The sequence below is a fragment of the Strix uralensis genome, chromosome Z (assembly GCF_047716275.1).
Source record: "Strix uralensis isolate ZFMK-TIS-50842 chromosome Z, bStrUra1, whole genome shotgun sequence".
NCBI lineage: Eukaryota > Metazoa > Chordata > Aves > Strigiformes > Strigidae > Strix > Strix uralensis.
The window spans coordinates 36,986,966-37,006,214 of NC_134012.1; the positions used below are offsets into that span (position 1 = coordinate 36,986,966).

General features: G+C 39.7%; 2 protein-coding genes across 10 annotated transcripts in view; one reads left to right on the plus strand and one right to left on the minus strand.

Annotated features, from left to right (window-relative positions):
• The window catches only part of PLIN2 (perilipin 2), a 43,476-nt gene extending 32,200 nt beyond the window's left edge, over positions 1 to 11,276 (minus strand). The window contains exons 1-2 of the mRNA XM_074855064.1: positions 11,187 to 11,276; positions 9,937 to 10,003 (exon numbers count right to left, since the gene is read on the minus strand). The gene's annotated coding sequence lies outside the window, so the exon portion shown is untranslated. The remainder of the gene's footprint in view (positions 1 to 9,936; positions 10,004 to 11,186) is intronic.
• A 1,658-nt stretch (positions 11,277 to 12,934) lies between these two features.
• DENND4C (DENN domain containing 4C) overlaps positions 12,935 to 19,249 on the plus strand; it is a 72,064-nt gene continuing 65,749 nt past the window's right edge. For 3 of the 9 annotated variants that reach the window (XM_074855017.1, XM_074855016.1, XM_074855024.1), the window contains exons 1-2: positions 13,615 to 13,664; positions 14,430 to 14,552. In XM_074855017.1, the coding sequence (XP_074711118.1) occupies positions 14,476 to 14,552 (77 nt within the window). In that variant the 5' untranslated portion in view covers positions 13,615 to 13,664; positions 14,430 to 14,475. Of the gene's footprint in view, positions 13,194 to 13,605; positions 13,665 to 13,982; positions 14,003 to 14,429; positions 14,553 to 15,031; positions 15,123 to 19,249 lie in introns of those variants that run through there. The other 6 variants (XM_074855019.1, XM_074855018.1, XM_074855021.1 and 3 more) reach the window with 5 other exon arrangements.

Below are 19,249 nucleotides of genomic sequence, written 5' to 3' on the forward strand. Positions count from 1 at the left end.
GTATTTTCTAGGTTAATGGCAGATAATGTTTTGTTTAGATCTGAATCAAAACATTTAAAAAAAGCGTGCTGTAAAATGGCTGGTATTCGTAAGCTGAGACGTCATTTTAAACCATTAAAGTACACATAATTTAATACTTTTGATGCAAAGGCTCTGTTCCCCCAGGGTGAAACAGTCTCACAGTCTTGTATTTGCTTTTGTAGAATGACTTAACTTTCATGCTCACTTTCACATCCCTTTCTCAAAAGACAACCCTTATGAACTTATTCAAATTGCTCGAGTCTATTGGCTTCCAGGAAAACTCTAGTGCAGCCTGTATTTGAATGAAAAATGAGTAGACATGACCTATGGACTGTTACAGCGAGTAAGTAAACAATTCATAAGCCTACTAATTTTCTTCCTTCTTAGAAACTATGGTGTTAGCAGCTTTTCAACATTTTTCTTCTGATACTGTTGACTTCCTAGCTTTTCTCACAAAGCTTCAAAGTACATAAATAACTTATAATGCTAAATTTATTTTCTTGTTCTTTCATGTTATTGTGTAGGAATCTATTTTAATTGTTTCATAACAGCATCTAAGTTTTAGCTCCACCCGTGTGGTACTAAAATTCTTTGCATATTCACATATTGCTTATCAGTATCAGTGAAGTGTGGAAAGTTGTAGCTGTATCATGGCTAGACCACATTTAATGCTCCATAGTGAAATGAACTATTCATAAAATAACTATTCAGAAGTCTTGACAGTTTCTACAAAACTAGTGTTTCTTTTCAGGTAAGAAGAGAGGTACAGTATCGTGAATGGTAGTCAATTTTCAGATGTATATCACCCACTTCTTAGAATGATAGGTACCTCATACAATATGCTCATACATATGCTCTACATGCTCAGAAGCTCTTATGTTTATTATTTCTTTGGACTTTTGTGTAAAAGTTCCTTCTGCACAGCTGTATGATTTAAAGAATAATTTCAATTATTTATTTAGGAAAACTTATTTCCTATTTCTCTTTACTGACATCTTAGATACACATAGTAGCAAACTAATCTTCTGGTAGTTTACAGGTATCATCTTGATACCATCTTGCAAATCCTACACGATTTTATAACAACAATCAAAATAATAGCTTGGTGTCTACCTAGACCCCCAGGGCTTTTTCTCTAAGATGCTCTTCAGCTGGTCGCTCCCCAGCATGTGATGGTGCATAGGGTTATTCCCAGGCACAGAGCTTGGCACGTCCCTTTGTTGAACTTCATGAGGTTCTTATCAGCCCTTTTCTCCAGCCTGTTGAGATCTCTATATAGCAGCACAGCCTTGATGTGTACATTTAAGAGCATGCACCCTGGAGTTCTGAAAGTAAACAAAAAAGATCTGAGTTGGCATGTCCATTAAAAGCGATAGTCCTGCCTTCTCCCTGTCATTGTCTTTTTGTTGCTGTCTCTACCTCTGCACTAGCCTACTCTTTTAGACTGGCAGAACAATCTGGACAGCTGCTTGGTTAATTAATTTGCAGAATTAATTATCATGTTCCTAAATTAAACATTACTGTCAGGTTAAAATTGTCATGACCTATATGAAGACCTGTGCTGACACTAAAGATTAAGGCAGCTGGGACAGAAGCAAGCTGCAGAGCATAAAAATAGGGGTATCCACCTTTTTGAGTGGCAGTACTAGTCTGACTCAGCTTAGAGCACTCATTGAATTTCAGCAATAATGTTTGCCTTTAAAATTTCAAGATAACAAATTAAACAAGCTCCAAAAAGCCTGTGGATCCAGTTCAGCAAAGCTTTTGGGGAGTCAACAGCATAACTCATGAGTCAGATGAAGTGCAATATTTGGGTCTACATAGAAAAGATACATTATACACAAGATTAATGTCAGTACTGTACACAGAGTTACATAACAGGGGCGATGATTTCAGTATGCTGCAATTATTTCTTGATTAGTGGCAAGACTGGTATATATGTATATGAAATATACATCAGGAACATGAGTACAAAAACAGGCTTTAATTGCACTCACCAGCCCTGTAATAATAATTCTTCATGTTTTTCTTCTGAAACCTCTTTCCCCAGTGAACTAGGTGTTTAGCTGTCTTTGTTCAAGATCTGGTCTAATCAATGCAACTGTGCAACCTTGGATGAGACTATTGTTAGAACAGCTGTTGGGAAAAAGAGCTGTGAGAAGCATCCTCTGGGGCCTGCACCCATTCACCAGCTGGCTCAGGAACTAGATTTAAGTGCAATTTCTTGCTTTTGATCCTTACCTAATCAAGGCATGATATAAGTGTCTTCTGCCTGGATTTGTACCTGACTGATCCTGAACCTGCCTTGCAAAATAAAATTCATAGAATCATTGATGTTGGAAAAGACCCTTAAGATTGAGTCCAACCATGAACCTAACGCTGCCAAGTGCACCACTAAACCACATCCCTAAGTGTCACACCTACAGGGCTTTTAAATACCTCCAGAGATGGTGACTCAACCATCTCCTTGGGCAGCCTGTTCCAATGCTTGACAACACTTCTGGTGAAAATTTTTTTCCTAATACCCCATTTAAACCTGCCCTGGCACAACTTCAGGCCATTTCCTCTCGTCTTAGCACTTGGTACTTGGGAGGAGAGACTGACACCCACCTCGCTACAACCTCCTTCCAGGTAGCTGTGGAGAGCGATAAGGTCTCCCCTGAGCCTCCTTTTCTCCAGACTGAACAACCAAACAATCCCTCAGCTGATCCTCACAGGACCTGTTCTCTAGACCCTTCACCAGCCTTGTTGCTCTTCTCTGGATGCGCTCCAGCGCCTCAGTGTCTTTCTCATAGCGAGGGGCCCCAAACTGAACACGGTATTCAAGGTGCGGCCTCGCCAGTGCCGAGTACAGGGAGACAATCACTTCCCCAGTCCTGCTGGCCACACTATTTCTGATACGAGCCAGAATGCTATTGGCCTTCTTGGCCGCCTGGACATGCTGCCGGCTCGTATTCAGGCAGCTCTCATGTTTATGTTCATTTAATCTATCATATTCAAAAATTATTGGGTAGCCCATACAAGACTAATGAAACAAACCAAAACCAAATAGTCAATTTTGCCCTCAAAATTCTAGAGAGAATGCTGTTGCAGACAGCAGTGCTTAAAAGTTCCTTTGCAGACTGAGTAAATAACACAGAATCCACATGGTTGCAGTGGTATCCTTCACATTTTTCTAAGAACAGGTATATCTATCTTTCTTTACTTGCAATTCTAAGGGAATTTTTGATTGAAAAATGCTTCCCTAGACCTGTCCTGGTTTTATGGTATGACACAGCTGGCATTACCAGTAATTCTAGTACATTACCCTTTGGTTAAAGTCTAGAGAACACACAGCATAAAACCTGTCACTATCAGGAGTCTGATCAAAGTTGCACATGAAAGTAACAGTTTTGTTGTGCAATTCCACATATATCAGCATAAAAATTATCTGTACAGCGAAACAGTGGTTCAAGAAGAAATTATTCAGAAATAAGTATACCATGTTGCATAAGACATATATGAAACCTTTAACCATACTAGCATGACAAAAGTGCTGCCCAGTTCAGCACAAATAATTGTTGAAGGGAAAAGTTAATTCTCGTTACATTAGTATTGCTATGGATGTGCTAAGCAGTTAAGATTAACTAACCATACTAATTCTAAAAAATTTCTGTCCTTCCCTGGGTAGCTATTTACTTGCTCTCTTCTAAGAATCTTTGTTACTCCTACAAAATACTAAGGATGGCCAACTCTAGTCACATGGCTACTGTGATATCCCATTCTTGGAGGGCAAGCAACATCAACCTAAACTACATGAATTTCATCCTGACTTTTCAAGACTCCTCAAACAGACTAGATTTCACTGTGCCAAGGGACAGGAAGAGACTCTTATCTAGAGGGTAAAAGCCTGCAATGGACTGAGACAACTAACCAGGACAGTTTCACTTCAGGAGAAAATATTCTCTGAATGAGACTGCAAAACAGTGACAACCAGTGGAGATGGTAATTATCATCTCAGTAAAAACAGCATTAGGGACTACTACAGCAAATGATGGTTTACAATTTCTGTCCCTCAAATACCACAGAATAATGAGTTATTTGACAGAAATACTGTTTTTTCATAAAGTACAGTTTTCTCCTTAATAAAACCAGTTGGAAGATTTGCTTCTGCCTTGCCGGTATCATGTTGCCAATTTGACTATATTTTATGGCGTACAGTTTACAGGCTTTTTTAAACAAAAGACATGAATTAAACATATTAAAAGAATGCTGGCTTCTACATTTGTATGTCATATATGGAAAGTAGCATGTGTCACAACAGAAATGAAAGTTTAGACAAACACAGTTTTAAATACCTTCTTACGAATGCCACACACATCACTAAAAAAATCTCAGGACATATACAAAAGGCTATAGCATGAAGGATGGTGGGAGGCAATCACCAAGAATTCTTCAGATTATCTCCATGGAATATGAACCAAATAGAAACTTAAACAGCATCTTTGTCTATGTATAATAACCACAAACATATTTACAGAGTTTTGTAAGCAGTAGCTATAATCTGAAATATTTTCCCTTCTTCTACAAAAATCACACTACTGCTAACACATTTAGTATTTGTTGTGCTTCCTCTCACCACCACATGGAAGAATAAATCCTATAATCTGCAAAATTGTCCCCTTCCTCCCCTGCTTCAGTACAGTTGCAGATTCTGTGAATTACAAATATAACTAGGACATTCACATTTCAAATTACAGCCTGCTATTTTAACTGTATCTGTGTGCAATAACACTGTCAATGCAACATCAACAAGACACGACACATATAAATTCATTTCAAGTGTCAAGACCTCCCAGATCATCAATTTTAGCCTGTTTTCACTTAAATATCAACATCAAAAGGTAGGTAGGTAGATAGGTATTAAGGTCCATGTGATAAGCAGGTTTATCTCAACAGATATTTTAGTGCAGCAATCCAGATATATGAGGAATACATAAGATGCAATCCAGTAAAGCGCTTGAACATTCATTTAACTTAATATAAACACACTGATTTTGGGGATTTCACTACTGTACAAACATGCTTAAATCATCTTTGCCCCTGTGTTACACTCCTTTTATAAAACACGATGGTCGTAAGGATTCGCACAAAGTCTTAAAACACTGTAATACACATTCCATGTTCTGTAGAATATTAAGCTTGATGACATCCATAATTAGAGAAGCCTTCACTCTTACAATTTTGTGGCTGATCTTATGAATATATTTTCAGCTTATGAAAATATTTTCAGACATGATTTTAGTGTCTGAAGTTTCCTGAGAGCAGCTTATATAAAAAGGCCACACTATCAGGGGAAACTGAAAGCACATCAAAACCAAATAGAAGCAGGGATAACTTGATTGAAAGAAATGAAGTTTCCCATTTACAGAATTTTTAGCTCCACCTAATGGTCAGAAAAGATTTTCCTGTCCGCCTCCTATTTGCTATGTAATCACTATTTGAAGACACAAGTGAATAGGGTGCATCAAAGCAATAGACATCATTATATCAAAATAACATTATGAGTAGGACTTACAGCAAGAATAACCAAGAAGCACCAGCACCTTTACCTCATACAACCAAAGCTAATGGACATTTGCTATCCTTGGAGCTGTATCAATGTTTAGCATGGCAGTTTCCAAAGACTAGGGCATGCTGACTGTTAGTGCATTTGCATGCTAAACAATAGGAAAGATCCTTAGTGGGCAAAGATTGATAGCACTCGAGGGAACTACATGAACTTGCATTGATACAGATCTGGTTGTTCTATTTGCTGAAGCTTTGTTCCATATTGTACAAGTTACCTGTGTAACATGCATTCTCTAGATAAAGTCCTTCACGCATGTCACTCAGTAATATATGTACTAATTCATTAGGTACTTGCAGGGTTTTTTTTTCACCAGGCATGAACTTGGAGCATAGACGATCAAGCCAAGTCACTGACATGTTGAGAATCTTTTTTTTATGTATATATGCACAAATACTGTATTTACACCAATGCATGTAATGAAAAACATCTTTCTTTTAAGTTTTGAGAAAAACAATGGGAAGGTACCAAGGGTTGCACAAGCTGGATTCTTATACTTTGTCCTTTTCCAAAAAATAATGCTGTTCTCACATATATAATATCTGAATCCATATGCACTATATCTTTACCAAGATACATAGAGTACCTTCAATAGTGGTAGATCTGTATGGAAAACGTTTTAGTATTACAGTAAGTTCCATCTTGTAATGTGCCTGTGGCTCTAGATACTAAAGCACCAAAAATGGGGAGATTTGGTTACAAATTTTCTATGAAGGACCTGAATACAGCTAAAATGTGATCTGACTTGTTTAGTCATTAGCTCCAGGGAGAGGCAATTCTGTTCCAGACTATATGCAAAAGCAGGTAACGTCTCCATGTTTCCCTCCTTGGTAATTTGATGGGAGATGAACATAGGTGACACAATTAAGATTGCTTTTGCTCTGCTAATAAGAGAGTATCAAAAACAACTAGTAACATACCACAAGATACTTCAAAAATCATTTTATACCCTATTCTGTTAAATAGGATTATGTCTTAATGTTAATTCTAACTGCAAATACCGCTACTTTCTTTCCTTGGGAATTTATGTGCACTTTCTATTTAAAAATAGAAAAAAACCCCAACAAGATGAGAAAAACAGCATTAGATAGACAAGAAGAATGAGAAAACCCTACAAATACATTAATATGTGCTAACAGAAATACTTTTATTAAGTCAGAAAAATGTAGAAAATAATGTTTTAAAAATTCTTAGTTTGTTCAGAATTGAGAAGAAAGCTTGCTGTACCTAAAACACAGCTAGTCCAACTAACTTTTTATTACAATGCATTGTCATTAGCATCACTTTAAAGATAGGCTGTTCTGCAAAAGTTTGTAGGTGTTTAAAAGAAAAACAGTAAACTCATAATGAAATACATGAAAATATGCAATATACAATACCAGTTTCTCATTAAGATACTTAGTGATCCAGATTCTAATCACACTAAAGCTCCTTCACATCTCTTAACAGTAGAAGGAGCCTTTCTATTTCTAGAGTTTTGCAAATAAGAAAACTTACTATTTTGGAGACGTACATATTTTAGTGTACGAATAAGTAAGTTTAGACTTCAAGCTACAGTACAGAGCTATTCTGAAATTGGTTAAGATTGCTATACACGTATTAAACTGTCCATATATGCTTGTAATATAAAACACCAAAGTAACAGCTTCTGCTGGTGTACAACAGTATCCAATTATGAACATATAAAGGTCTTTATCAAATATTAATCACTCCATCATTTAAAATATACTCAGAATAACAAAAATGAATGTACAATCAAGGGTTTATACCTTTCATGTTTTGGAAGTTCAAAGAATACTAGATTTATATAAAGTTTGAGTTCTCGTCACACATACATTAAAAAACATGAATATTATTGTACTGCAATAAGTACCTTAGAAGATATATATCCACCAAATGTCATACAGCATGTGACATCAGTCCATGCTCTCAGTTAAATCTAGTTACTCTAAGCCTGTTGTGCTTAGGCAACACATAAGCAAGGCTGACTAACGTAGCAGGGAACTATTTCTGAACGAATTCATATCAGTGTATTTCACCCAGTGCTAACCATACATTTATTCATGCTGTTACTCATTTTATTTGTAAAATAACATTTGCTTTTGGAAAATTCAAGGAAAATCTGTTGTTTGTATGGGTTTGGATTACCTCAGATTGAAACAAAGTCTTTGCAGGGGTTTGCAATGTTTCATGTATAAACCCACATGACAGTTAGATGAAGTCTGAAAACACTGTTTTAGCAGAGAAATGTTTTTCTATTTGAGTCCTAAGTTTTCTAGTTAGTCAACAGTAATGTAAAATTATAACAATACTTTGCACTTTTGATGTATTTTTATCCTGATATCTCACAATGTTACAGAAAATATTATTTTTACAATGTTATGATTAGCATAGAGATTAATGAATTTATGCAAGCTAGTTCAAAACCCCAGGGGAGTAAGTAGAAATACAGTGGCTGTATGCATTTATTGTGCCTTTGTGATATGCTCTGCCTACTACCTTTTGCTGTTTCTTTGAAAAGGTATAAATGAACAGCACAGATCTGGAACATATCTGGACATTTCACTGCCAAATAGCACTAATTTGATCATATACATAGGCTGTCTCTTAGTTATGTGATAAGTAACAAAATCAGGAAAGAAGTGGAAAACTGTAGCAAAGATTCAGCAAAAAAGCACAATGAGCAGTTACGCTTCTGAAAAGAGCAAGGAGAAATCCATGGAGCAAAGAGAACACAAACTTCTAAGGTCATGACTGAAACCACCACCCATGGTAAACTGCAGAGAACTCTATTTGTTTACTTCGGAAAGATGAAAGGCTAACTCACTCCAGAGCCAATGACATAAACATTGGGTAGGGAGATATCCTGCCTCATTACTCACTCATCTGATGCCAGAAATATGTTACAAGGTCATTCCTCCCAGCTTTTTCAAGCAGGAGGTACAAAACTTGAACAGAGAGGCCTCTGGGAATGCTGCAGTCTTTTGTGTTTAAAGGAAAACACCATTAGCTGAGAAGATAAAAGGTGGCACTTATCTAGCTGTTTACCTCTGAAGCCCTGAGAGAATCACTTCTGTAGGACTCTCCAACAGGATCAAATATTCCATTTCTACATACAAACCAGCCTCTGCACCCAGTCTATTCTCACATCTGACTTTCCCACCTTTTTCCCTGTAAAGCACTTAGTAAATGAGAAAGGAACTGTGAAAGGAAAAAAAGAAAAAAACAACACACACATATACCCCCATCTGCTGTATTTATATATGCTCGGGAACACAGGACCCAACTCCATTATTTGCACCAAGTGATTATTTTTCCCCTTGAGGGAAGGGTCCCAGGTAGGTACTTCCAGGATTAAAATCATAACAGTGGACTTCGCTTCTAAATCCACTTAGTTGCTAAGTTCACTTACCCTAAATGTAAATTGTTAAATTTTTTGATAGAAGCCTGAATTGTCTGGATGAGACAGCTCAACCTGCTGTCCCACAACTCCAACAGTACTTATCTGCTTCCATAGTAACAAGACCTGCTATGAGTATGCAATTGCTTTTCAGAGGTACTTTCTGAAGGACTCCTTAAGCTGACTGACTAGCTTGGGAAAGGAATGCCTTTGCTGATGCCTTTCTTTTGCTAGCAAAAGTATTTGTGAAGCCACAAGAAAACTAAACCTGTGCTTTTTTTTTTTTTTAAAATATGTTAGTTGCCTGGGTTTATTCACTCCACGGGAACACAAACTGTCTTGCCAGCATAAAAGAGGTAAGAAGAGAACTAAGAACTAGGCACTGGGATGTGATAGAGGCCTCCTGCATTGGCTTGAACTGTTTTTGGAATCACAACATGAGTTAATGGGTCTCAGACTGCATTAAGATATCTGTCTCTACAGATATACCAGAATTAGTCTTCATTAGTATGTAGCCAAGAATCTTAGCATGACAACTGCTTAATAGGAAGCTTTCCCCCTCATATGTATCCTCACAGAGTGGGATGGCTGAGGACACATGGCTGTCACTGAGATGGAGGGGTAGAGACAGAGGACAGAAAAGTAGTGAGAAAGCCACACTCAAGCAGCAGAGGCCTGTGGTTAACATTCAGGGAGAAACCCCCCACTCCCACTGAGGAGTAACTGATGCCATGCAGCTCCCAGACACCTGGGTTCATAATTGAAGACCCTCACAACAGCTCGAGTCCCCAGCCACCTCTCGCTCCCTTCTCAGAAAGCATTTTGCACTTTCATAGTGTAAGAATTGTTGCTCCTCTAATTCTTAAATTAAAGTAGCAATATAATGATAATGTTTATGTGTACTTGCCTCCATTTCCTTTTGTGTTTTTTTCAGTTTTCTAGGAGCATGTCCATTTCTAGCAGTATCTGTGAGACTTAACAAGGAACATACAATTAATATTGACAAAGCTTTCTGCATCTATGTTTTATCTTTCTGTAAAGGATAGATAAAATAACAAACTAATTTTGCTCACTGTTACGCACTTCCAGTCAGTGTGCACAGGACCAATGAAAAGCTCTATTTTTTAAAATAAATGACCTAATGTTAGGAGCTAATCATAGAAGTTGAAGCCAAGAAAAATCAGTAGCTCATATTGCCTTCTTTAGACTACACAGGAGTAAACAGTGTTTCCCAGAAAAGGAGCCAGAAATTAAATATCTACCATTTTTCAGTGGGTTCTATCAGTTATTATTACATGGTAAGGAACTATGTCTTATTTCAAATCTGAGTTTTTATAGCATTATATTCCAGCCATTATTTCTTGTTGTTTTTCTGTGAATTAAAAAGTCTTATTTACTCTTTGTGAAAGTACTTATTTATTCTAATCAAGTCAACTCAGATCTTTTGATAAACTGAGCAAGTCACAATCTTTTAGTCTCCTTGTAAGACACCTCCTTGAGATACTTTCACTGTGTTGTTGAAATCATAGCATCTCTAAACGAAACTATGTAACTGTTTTCTCGAACACTGCCCTTTTCAGTATAAACTTTTAATAGATATCTTGGCAACCCAGTATTCCCCACAGCTGATAACCATTTCTGCCCCAGACTATCAACATCTTTGGTTTAATACAAATCACTATGATATTCTCCGTACCTTCACTGTTATTTTATGTATGTTGCACACATTATATAATGTGATTACAAGAGAAAGTGAAACCAAATCAAATTCATAGTCATTTTGCTGTCATTATTGTATTACAGAAGTCTCAGTGGAACAAAAATAGTTATCCATGATGGCTATTATAAGAAAAACAGTAAAGACTTAAGGAGAATTTCAGGGTCTGTGTACTGAACTGGTTACATGAAATGAGTTTTCTTGAAAAGAAAATTAAAAATGAGGTTATGTTACTAAACACAGACAGTTAGGCTGAGGTAAGTACATACAGGTCATCAGTCAGATTAGATATTGTGAGGGACAGAGTGAGTCAGCATAAACTGGCCCAAAGTTTAAAACCAAATTTGTGTTCAGAGAGATTTCTATTAGGATAGGATCAATTATCTCAGCAATTAAGGTAGATCAAAAATCACATAAATCACAAAGCTGACTGTACTTACAAAGTGACTTGTCTTTTTGTGTTTCTATTCGTGCAGGCTGAGCGATCAGGTTTGACACTCAGCAGCATACAGAACATTCAGTTGAGTACAGAGAAGTGGCTGTTGTGTAACAGCAAACGCAGGAACATGCTAAAAAGACAAAGCAAAAGCTAACAGCGAAGACCAGAGAACAGAGAGTCCTAGCAGAAACACACATTGGAAGAATCTTGTGCTTATTTACAACTCTAATTTCTGTGGGTTGCCAAAACCAAGAGGTGCCATGCTCACTCATTTTTAGCAAGAGTAACCTCTCTTTTTCAACTGCTGAGGACTCATATAAGAAATAATACTAGAGGGAACCACAAGCATTTTGAAAACAGTTGTAAGACCCATTATCTTCTAAGCTGGTCACAGAGAGACTGTAATGGAAAGCTTTTAAAGGCAAAGGGAACACAATGTTTCCAGAAAAATAAACAGAGAAAGCCTCAGGAAGATAACCATTTCAAAAATCCTATCATGTTTTATGCAGAGAAGATCGAAATGACTTGATTTTTTTAAATAAGTAATTTCAAAGTATTCAAGAATTTAGGCCAGTATTTTAAGCAGCATATATTAATTCATTAAAGACTATAAAGAAAAGGATCCTTCTGCTCCCCTGATGGTATTTATGAAGACCTTTCCACCAAGAAGAGCCCGTCTAACTTAGGTTTTGATCTCGTAACACAGTGACAACTGGAGAAGACTCATCTCCCAATTGGACTACTTGTCCAGAAGGATGCTGTGAGGGACAGTATCAAAAGCCTTACTAAAATCCACAAAAACTACATCCACTGCCTTCCGTTCCCCTACTAGGTGAGTGACCTTATGGTAGAAGGGTATCACATTAGTTAGACTGGGCTTTCCCTTTGTGAACCCATGCTGACCATGCCTGATGACTGCACTGTCCTTGAAATGACTTCCTGTAGCACCCAGTAGGATCTTTTCCTTAATTTTTCCAGGTACTACAGTTAGACCAACAGGTCTGTAGTGTCCTGGGTCTTCCCTTATGCCCTTCTGGTAAATTGGAATAACACTGGCTAGCTTCCAGTCAGCAGCGACCTCCTTTGGTACCTTTGGTAGGTGATCAAGAGGGCTCCTGCTGTAACATCTGCTACCTCCTCCAGTACTCTGGGATGAATCCCATCAGGCTCCATGGATTTAAGACGTTCAACTGACACAACTGCTCCCTTACAACTTCCATGAAATGCATTCCCTGCCTCCCCAGGGCACAGGCACGACCCTCTGAGCCTGTCTATACCACCACAGCTTCCCACCTTACAGAAAATGTGCCGTCACATTCGGGTAACGAGAACCACCTACGAAGTGAGCAGCCTTGTCTGGGCAGACGGCTGAAACGACCCGCCGAGATCCCTTTCGGACATTTTTTTTTTTTCCTGGTACAAACCAACACCTCACAGAAGCCTCAGCCGTGGCACAGGCCGGCGTCTGCGGGAACGGCACAACACAGGTCCTTAACCCCCGCATGCTGCCTGCCTAGAGGGCCCCCCCGCGCAGCCCCCTCTCCCTCATGCACACCCTCCGCCTCCCCGCCGCGGGGCCCAGACAGGCAGGCAGGCCGGCCGGCCGCGGCCGAGAGCCAGGCTCCTCCCGCCGCAACCCTACGGTTCCCGGCGGCCGCCGCCCGCGGGCGCCCCCTGGCCGCCGCTGCGACTCCAGGCGCGCTGCGCGGCGGCTTCTTTCCCTCCCTCCCTCCTTTCCCCCCTCCCTCCTTTCCCTTCTCTTCTCTTCCCTTCCCTGCCGCTGCCGCCGCCGCCTCCTTTCGGGGCGGGCCCTGGACCCGCCTGTAGGCGTTTGCGGGGGAGAAAGGAACATGGTGGCCGCTTCCTCCCTAAACGGGAGCGGCGGCGGGTCCAGCGGCTCCTGAGGAGGCGGCGGGTGCGGGGAGAAGCTCCGGACCGGGAGCGCCGCGACCGTTGGGGCGGACGAGGGGCGCCCGGTGGCAGCTGTCGGCGGGCAAGCCAGCGGCAGGTGAGCTGCTGCGGGAGGCAGGCAGGGAAGGAGGGAGGGCCCTGACAGGATAGGCGCTGGACCTGGCGCTTCAGCCGCCTTCCACCACCCCCTCCTCGGGGCGCGGCAAGGAGGCCGGCACTCCGGCAGGGGACCCCTCTCCCCCGGCTCCTTCCCCTTCCCCCTCCGCAGGAAGAAACTTTCCTCCTCGCCGGAGAGGGAGGGAGGTTCGGGGTGTTCCCCTGGCACGGAGCCGGTCCCTGGGAAGGGCTCCTTCCTCCCCTCCCCCAGCACAGCTTCCGCGCTGGGGCTGGCCCTTACCCTGCACCGCGCGGTGCTGGCCTTCTGGGCTTTTTTATTTTAATTCTTATCATGATTATCGTTAAAGTCCCCGCCCCCGCCCGCCGCGGCCGTTCCTCGGGGAACGCCCGGCTCTCCGGGCGGCGCTGGGCCTGCCGCGGCGGCGGGAGGCGCAGGTGACGAGCGCTGCAGGTGAGTCGTCGGGCAGCTCCCTCCTTTATTTCTCCATTTTTCTCTCTCTTTCCATGCTGCGGCTCCGCCCCTAGGCTTTAACCCTTGCGGGAGACGGAGGCGAGGCGAGGCGCTGGGCAGCGCCCGGGCGGCCCCCGGCGCTCAGCGCGCTGTGCCTGCGGCGCAGCGTGGGCGCGCCGGGGCTAACTTTCATCTGAGCCGAAATGGAGGTCGTGAACAGCGGTGTCATGGCTGTTAGAAGGATTTTTGAATAGCAGGGGTCGTCCCTCCTCGCCCTGCAGCCCGGTGATAAAAGGCACCATTGCTAATAGTCATGCTATGCTTTGGAAGCTGATCCTGTCAGTAAGATGTTATAAAACTTACTGTTTAGGTCTGCATATTTAAAAAAAAAAAAAACCCACAGAAAACTAGACCCATAACTTTTAATCAACCTGTACTGTATCTGGGGGTGTCTCATGTCTCTTTGCTGCATGACCAGACAATCTGTGTAGCAGCAGGCTTCGGTGATATGCTGGGGCCTTAGTATGTCAAATAGGGAAAAAACATTTTCTATAAGAAGCTGTCAGAACTTTAAATGTGATGTAAGCTGATTAACTGTGCTGTTAATGCCAAACATGATCTTCCGAGATGTTGGAGCACTACTTAACATATTGTTGGTGTTGCAGTATCGGTAAGGATTCAAAAACTGAACAAAATTATTTTAATCTGAATTAAATGCCTGTTCCGTACCAACCTTTTTAATACCATTTTCTCTTCTGCTGTTAGATCAAGCATATTGCAAACGTGGATTGTTGTGCTAATTTCAAACTTAATGCCTGTGGCTAAACTTTTAGATCTGCAGGAGAGCTTACCTTGTAAACAAACAGGACTTGATCTTTCTTTTTTTCGGTAAGCTGTGTTAGTGTGACTTCTGTAGTATTTTCTTGGCTTATTATGATGTTTCTAACCAATATAAATTTGAGCCTGTACATGGACATGTTAGTGAAAAGAAAATTATTTGCTTTTAGTTACTTTAGTTACTACAGATTAACCACAAAGTTAGTAGAAGTTTTTGCACCAGTCTTTTTAAGGTAGCATGTTAGAAGTTAAGGCAGTAAATGTTCTCTGTGTTCTTGGGGAAAAAAATAATGATGGAATGCAAAATAATTCATACCTGTTTGGAAAATGAAAATATTTTTATTTTTTTGTGAAAAGCAGTCATGACTGAGCTTTAGTGACTAACTAGGCTAGCATACATATTTCAAATGCTTGGCATAAAGGGCATAAACTAAAAAAAAATCAAAGCTGTTAGATAGCTTGAGAATGCTTTTATTAGAAATGCGACTGTAAGTCTTTCTTAAGATTTTTTTAAAATAATTGTCTGACAGGCTGGTTTTTACTGTTCCAGTGGATATGAAATACTAATAATGTATCCTGTCTTGAGTAGTGCAATGAAAGAGTTCAACAGAAATCAGAAATGTAAATATTGGTATGCCTACATGACTTCTGACTTCTATGTTGAAATGATTACTAGCACACATAGACATTACTGCTAAAATCACAGAACTTGATTTTTAAGAAAAATTATTTTATAAATTAAGATGGGCATTTTCTTAAATAGTTACGGATAAGTATAATGTTGTATTTGGCTGTTCCTTCTTACATTAAGCTTGCGGTCTCTAGACCAAAGTAAAAACTGAAATCTTGAGCCACGACTTACATGTTTGTTTTCTTGTCTGAAGATGTTATGTGGGATTTCTTTCCGATCAACTTTTGTATTTTTTTGAATGAAAACCATCCAACTTGAGCAAAATTGGGATATCCAAATGGTGGTGTGGATAACATTCCTCTGACTCAGCATATATGAATCCTCATTTGGAGTAGCAGTGCTACCTACAGTTGAAATACAGTGTTTGAAATGGTATCTTTTTAAGCTTGGTTCTTTCTTAGGTCTGTCTTTGACGAGTGGAGAATTGAATTTGGAATTCCACCTCAATATACTTTAAGGACAAATAAGTTCCAGTGTTAGCCTTGATGCACATGTCTGGGTTTGCTTAAAAATACTATAGGAAAAAAGCCTCCAGAGAATGAGTTGGGAAGGGTATATTGCCAAAGTTGTAAGGTAGTCTTTTGACTGTTAATGTGGTATCAGATGTCATATTAAGCTTTCACATAAATTTCAGTGGCAGCCACAGGCATAGAGCAGTATGTGTAAAGACCAGTATGTTTGGTGGTGGTCTTGCTGGTTTCATGTAGCAATGTCTCCTTTTCTGACTTAGCTTTCTGACTGAAATAACAATAAAAAGCACCTGCAACTTCTAAATCTGGCATATTTTTGTTTAAAGGTAGTTTGCACTGTAGAAGTCTATGTGGTAGAACTTTTTTTTCCTGTGCTTGCTAGTCGTCCCAAGGCATGGATTAACCACCTTCAGCATGCTGCTTTCTTGAGTGATATTCAAGATACTGAAGATCTTGGTGGAGGTGACCTCTAAAACAGTTCGTGGGGATCAGAGTCATAGTTACTAAATTGCTTCCCATGTGCCTTGCCAGATAGTTGTCCGTTACTGCTTATCCGAATTTGTAAAATGAGAATCAGTTTGCTGCACTGTGCAGCATGAGACCTGCTTTCTTCGTGCAATGCTTCAGACTGTAAACAGAAGCCTTTGGATTTTTGATCTACTTTTGAGCCTCTGTTGTGCTACAGAGATCATCCCTCTCAAAATTGTTGCTCTTGCCTATGCAGAAATGTGATGCTGCTTCTTTCCCATTGCATCAAAAAGTAGTGGTGCTGGAAATACTCCATGTGTATTATCCTAATGAGTGCTTGCTTTCTGCAGGTTTGTGGAGATAGAGGCTCACAACTCTGACTTTAGTGCAAATGAAGTGGGTTAGTTCAAGACTGTTTCTGGACTACGCAATAGGTTCTAGTAGAGCGTGACTGTTGATGTTCAGTTATCCTTGCGACTGCATCTGTCACAAAATATGCGCATACAGACTTAGTTATCTAAAGTTTCAGGAATACAGTTACACTTGTTATGCATTCCAAGCTGGAATAGAGCAGAAAGTTTTGTCTCGGTTAGTATCTCTCTCTAGTCCTTTGTTTCTGCTTACAGACTCTTTTAGATTATAAATGTGGTCCTGATGTTTAGTGTTTGCTTTGGCAGACAGGAAACTTGAAAACAGTTTTCAGAATAGCAAAGATTGTAATGATGTTCTCTGTTTATGCATGTGACTCTGTTTTCACTTTTTTTTTTTTGAAGAACAGCAAATTCAAAGTTGATACAGAGAACAGTAAAAACGTACCCATGACTTCTTGCTTACAGGTTGGCTTGCATGTCATTAAACGTTCCATTTGCTTTGTTTCAGTTAAATGCAGTGAGCCAGTTTTGCCTTTTTCTGCTTTCATCTTAACATTTTGTGACACTTCCTTTACTCTCAAAAATCTCTCTAAGGAGACTTGATGCTTTTCAAGCATCGACCAAGAGCCTGTGTTTCTCTGTCTAAAAGATGTTAAAAATAGTGTAAATCAGGGATTGACTTGCAAATTAAGTTGTTCAGTTCTGGCAGCAAAAGCTGAGTTTACAATTAGAAGTCTCCAAAGTAGTAGAAGCTTTCTTCCTCTTGAAATGAAAGTGTTTTCCAGTTATGAATGAGTTGCAGCTGTACTATGAAACTTTAGCCATTTTTCACCAGAGAGGCAGAGAGCCCCCTGTTTTTGCTTTCTCTCTGAACCTACACATTTCAGTGATAGCTTTGCCTTTATAATTAATTACAGTCTTTGATCAGTAATGCTTAAACTGAAGTCTAGCCACTGATATGTTCTTCTGTGCTTCTTTTCTCCTTTCAAGTCTTTAATGTTGAGGCATTGTGAGACTGGTGAAAGCAAGACTTATTTTTTTTTCCTTTTTTTTTTTTTTGTTTCCTTCCCCTGTTGGGCAACCCAATGCTGCTATTCCTGGTGTCACATAACATGGCTCCAGCCTTCTTTGTTATTCTCCGGGGAAGAAACTATACTCTCGCCCAGATAAGAAACCTGACATAGGTAGAAGTCTTGCAAGTAAAATATCCTCCAGCCATGTCTATATAACGTGCAAACCATATCTTTCTGCTTTAAGAAGGGATAAAAGTGTGGTTGAAGTTAGGAGAAAGAGAACCACAACTAGAGAGCAGCTACGTAGGAGCAGTGTATGAAGGAAAAGAAGTTCTAGCACTTAATTAATGTTTCAGGAAAAGCAAGAAATCAAGGCATCTAAAGCTGTATAGTTAAGCCCTGAAACTGCTACAGGATATCCGTCTCTGTCTAAGGGAAAGTTATAGAAAGGAAAAATAAGGTAAACTGCTGAGTCACAGCAGCAGGTTATTGAGTCAGGTATTCTAACCATTGAATGAAACTATGGCAAAATACGAATACTGGTGTGGCCAGTTCTCAACAGTTGATCAGCCAGCCGTCCTTGGAGGTAACAGCAGCAGTTCACCTGAACTAGGGTGTACCTATGCATTCGTTGTTTTCTTGATGCTTGAGTTCTCCCAGTAACATTTTAAGTATGATATGACCCTAGGTAATGAATGACCCTAATGAGAATATAAACTGCTGGGTATCTAGGTGTAAGTGGCAGAAAATTATGTTTGAAAGTAATATGAACTTAAATACACTGAGGTATTCTTTTTTTTTTGAAGTCATAGACAATATCTTTTGCAGATTTTCTTAAAACAAATCATAATAAATAAGCTGTGTGTTTGCCAGAGGAAATACTTTCAAGGATGTGGATGGCCTGAGAAATGTTTAATATATGTAAAACATATGTGTCTTGTACCTGTTAAGCTTATGAAACCACCAGAGATGTGACTGAAGTGGGATATTGACAGAAGTTAATTTTAGCCTAGGGATACCCATCTTTCCCAGCTCACTACTTCTGCTGTTGTCCACCACTTTTTAGGGAGTAGTTCCCAGTGAAAGCCAGACTTTAGGTGCCCTCAATTATCATTTGAAGCTATTCTTTCACGTCCTGTAGAAGGAACCTAGGAAAGCTAACCATACGAGGTTAAGTTTAGTTTTCCAACTAGGTCCCACAAACATCTACGAATAAAATTTGCATCTGGCAGGAGAAGGAAGAGCATGAGTCATTTTCTTGTAAACTTTCTTAAGTCATGAACTACTGTCATGTATACATGTGGTTTGTTAATGAGTGGAAGCAGTGCACCTCTTATTGGTCACATCCAGGTTTGTTTTCAGTTCTGAATATTAAAGGATAAGCAGGACATGAAAGAAAACTTCCTAACTACATAACCATGTTACTGTTTTCTCAAAGTTGTGATGAAAACAAAAAAGCAAGTCTGCATGTCTCCTGTACGATGTTTACTTTACTTAAAGTGAATTCTTGCAGTTAGAAGCATCAGTGAAAGACTTTATTCTGACCTTAAATTCTTGCATGACCATGGGTATGCATCCTTCTTATCTTTTTTTCTCTCTTTTTTTTTTTTTTTTCTTTCAGTTATGCCTTAGGCTTTAAGTAATAATTGTCCCTGTATAGGTCTGTTTATGTTTAGTGATATGCTTATACTTTACCCGTGTAACAAAAGTTTTCCAATACTATCAAACTATGTAG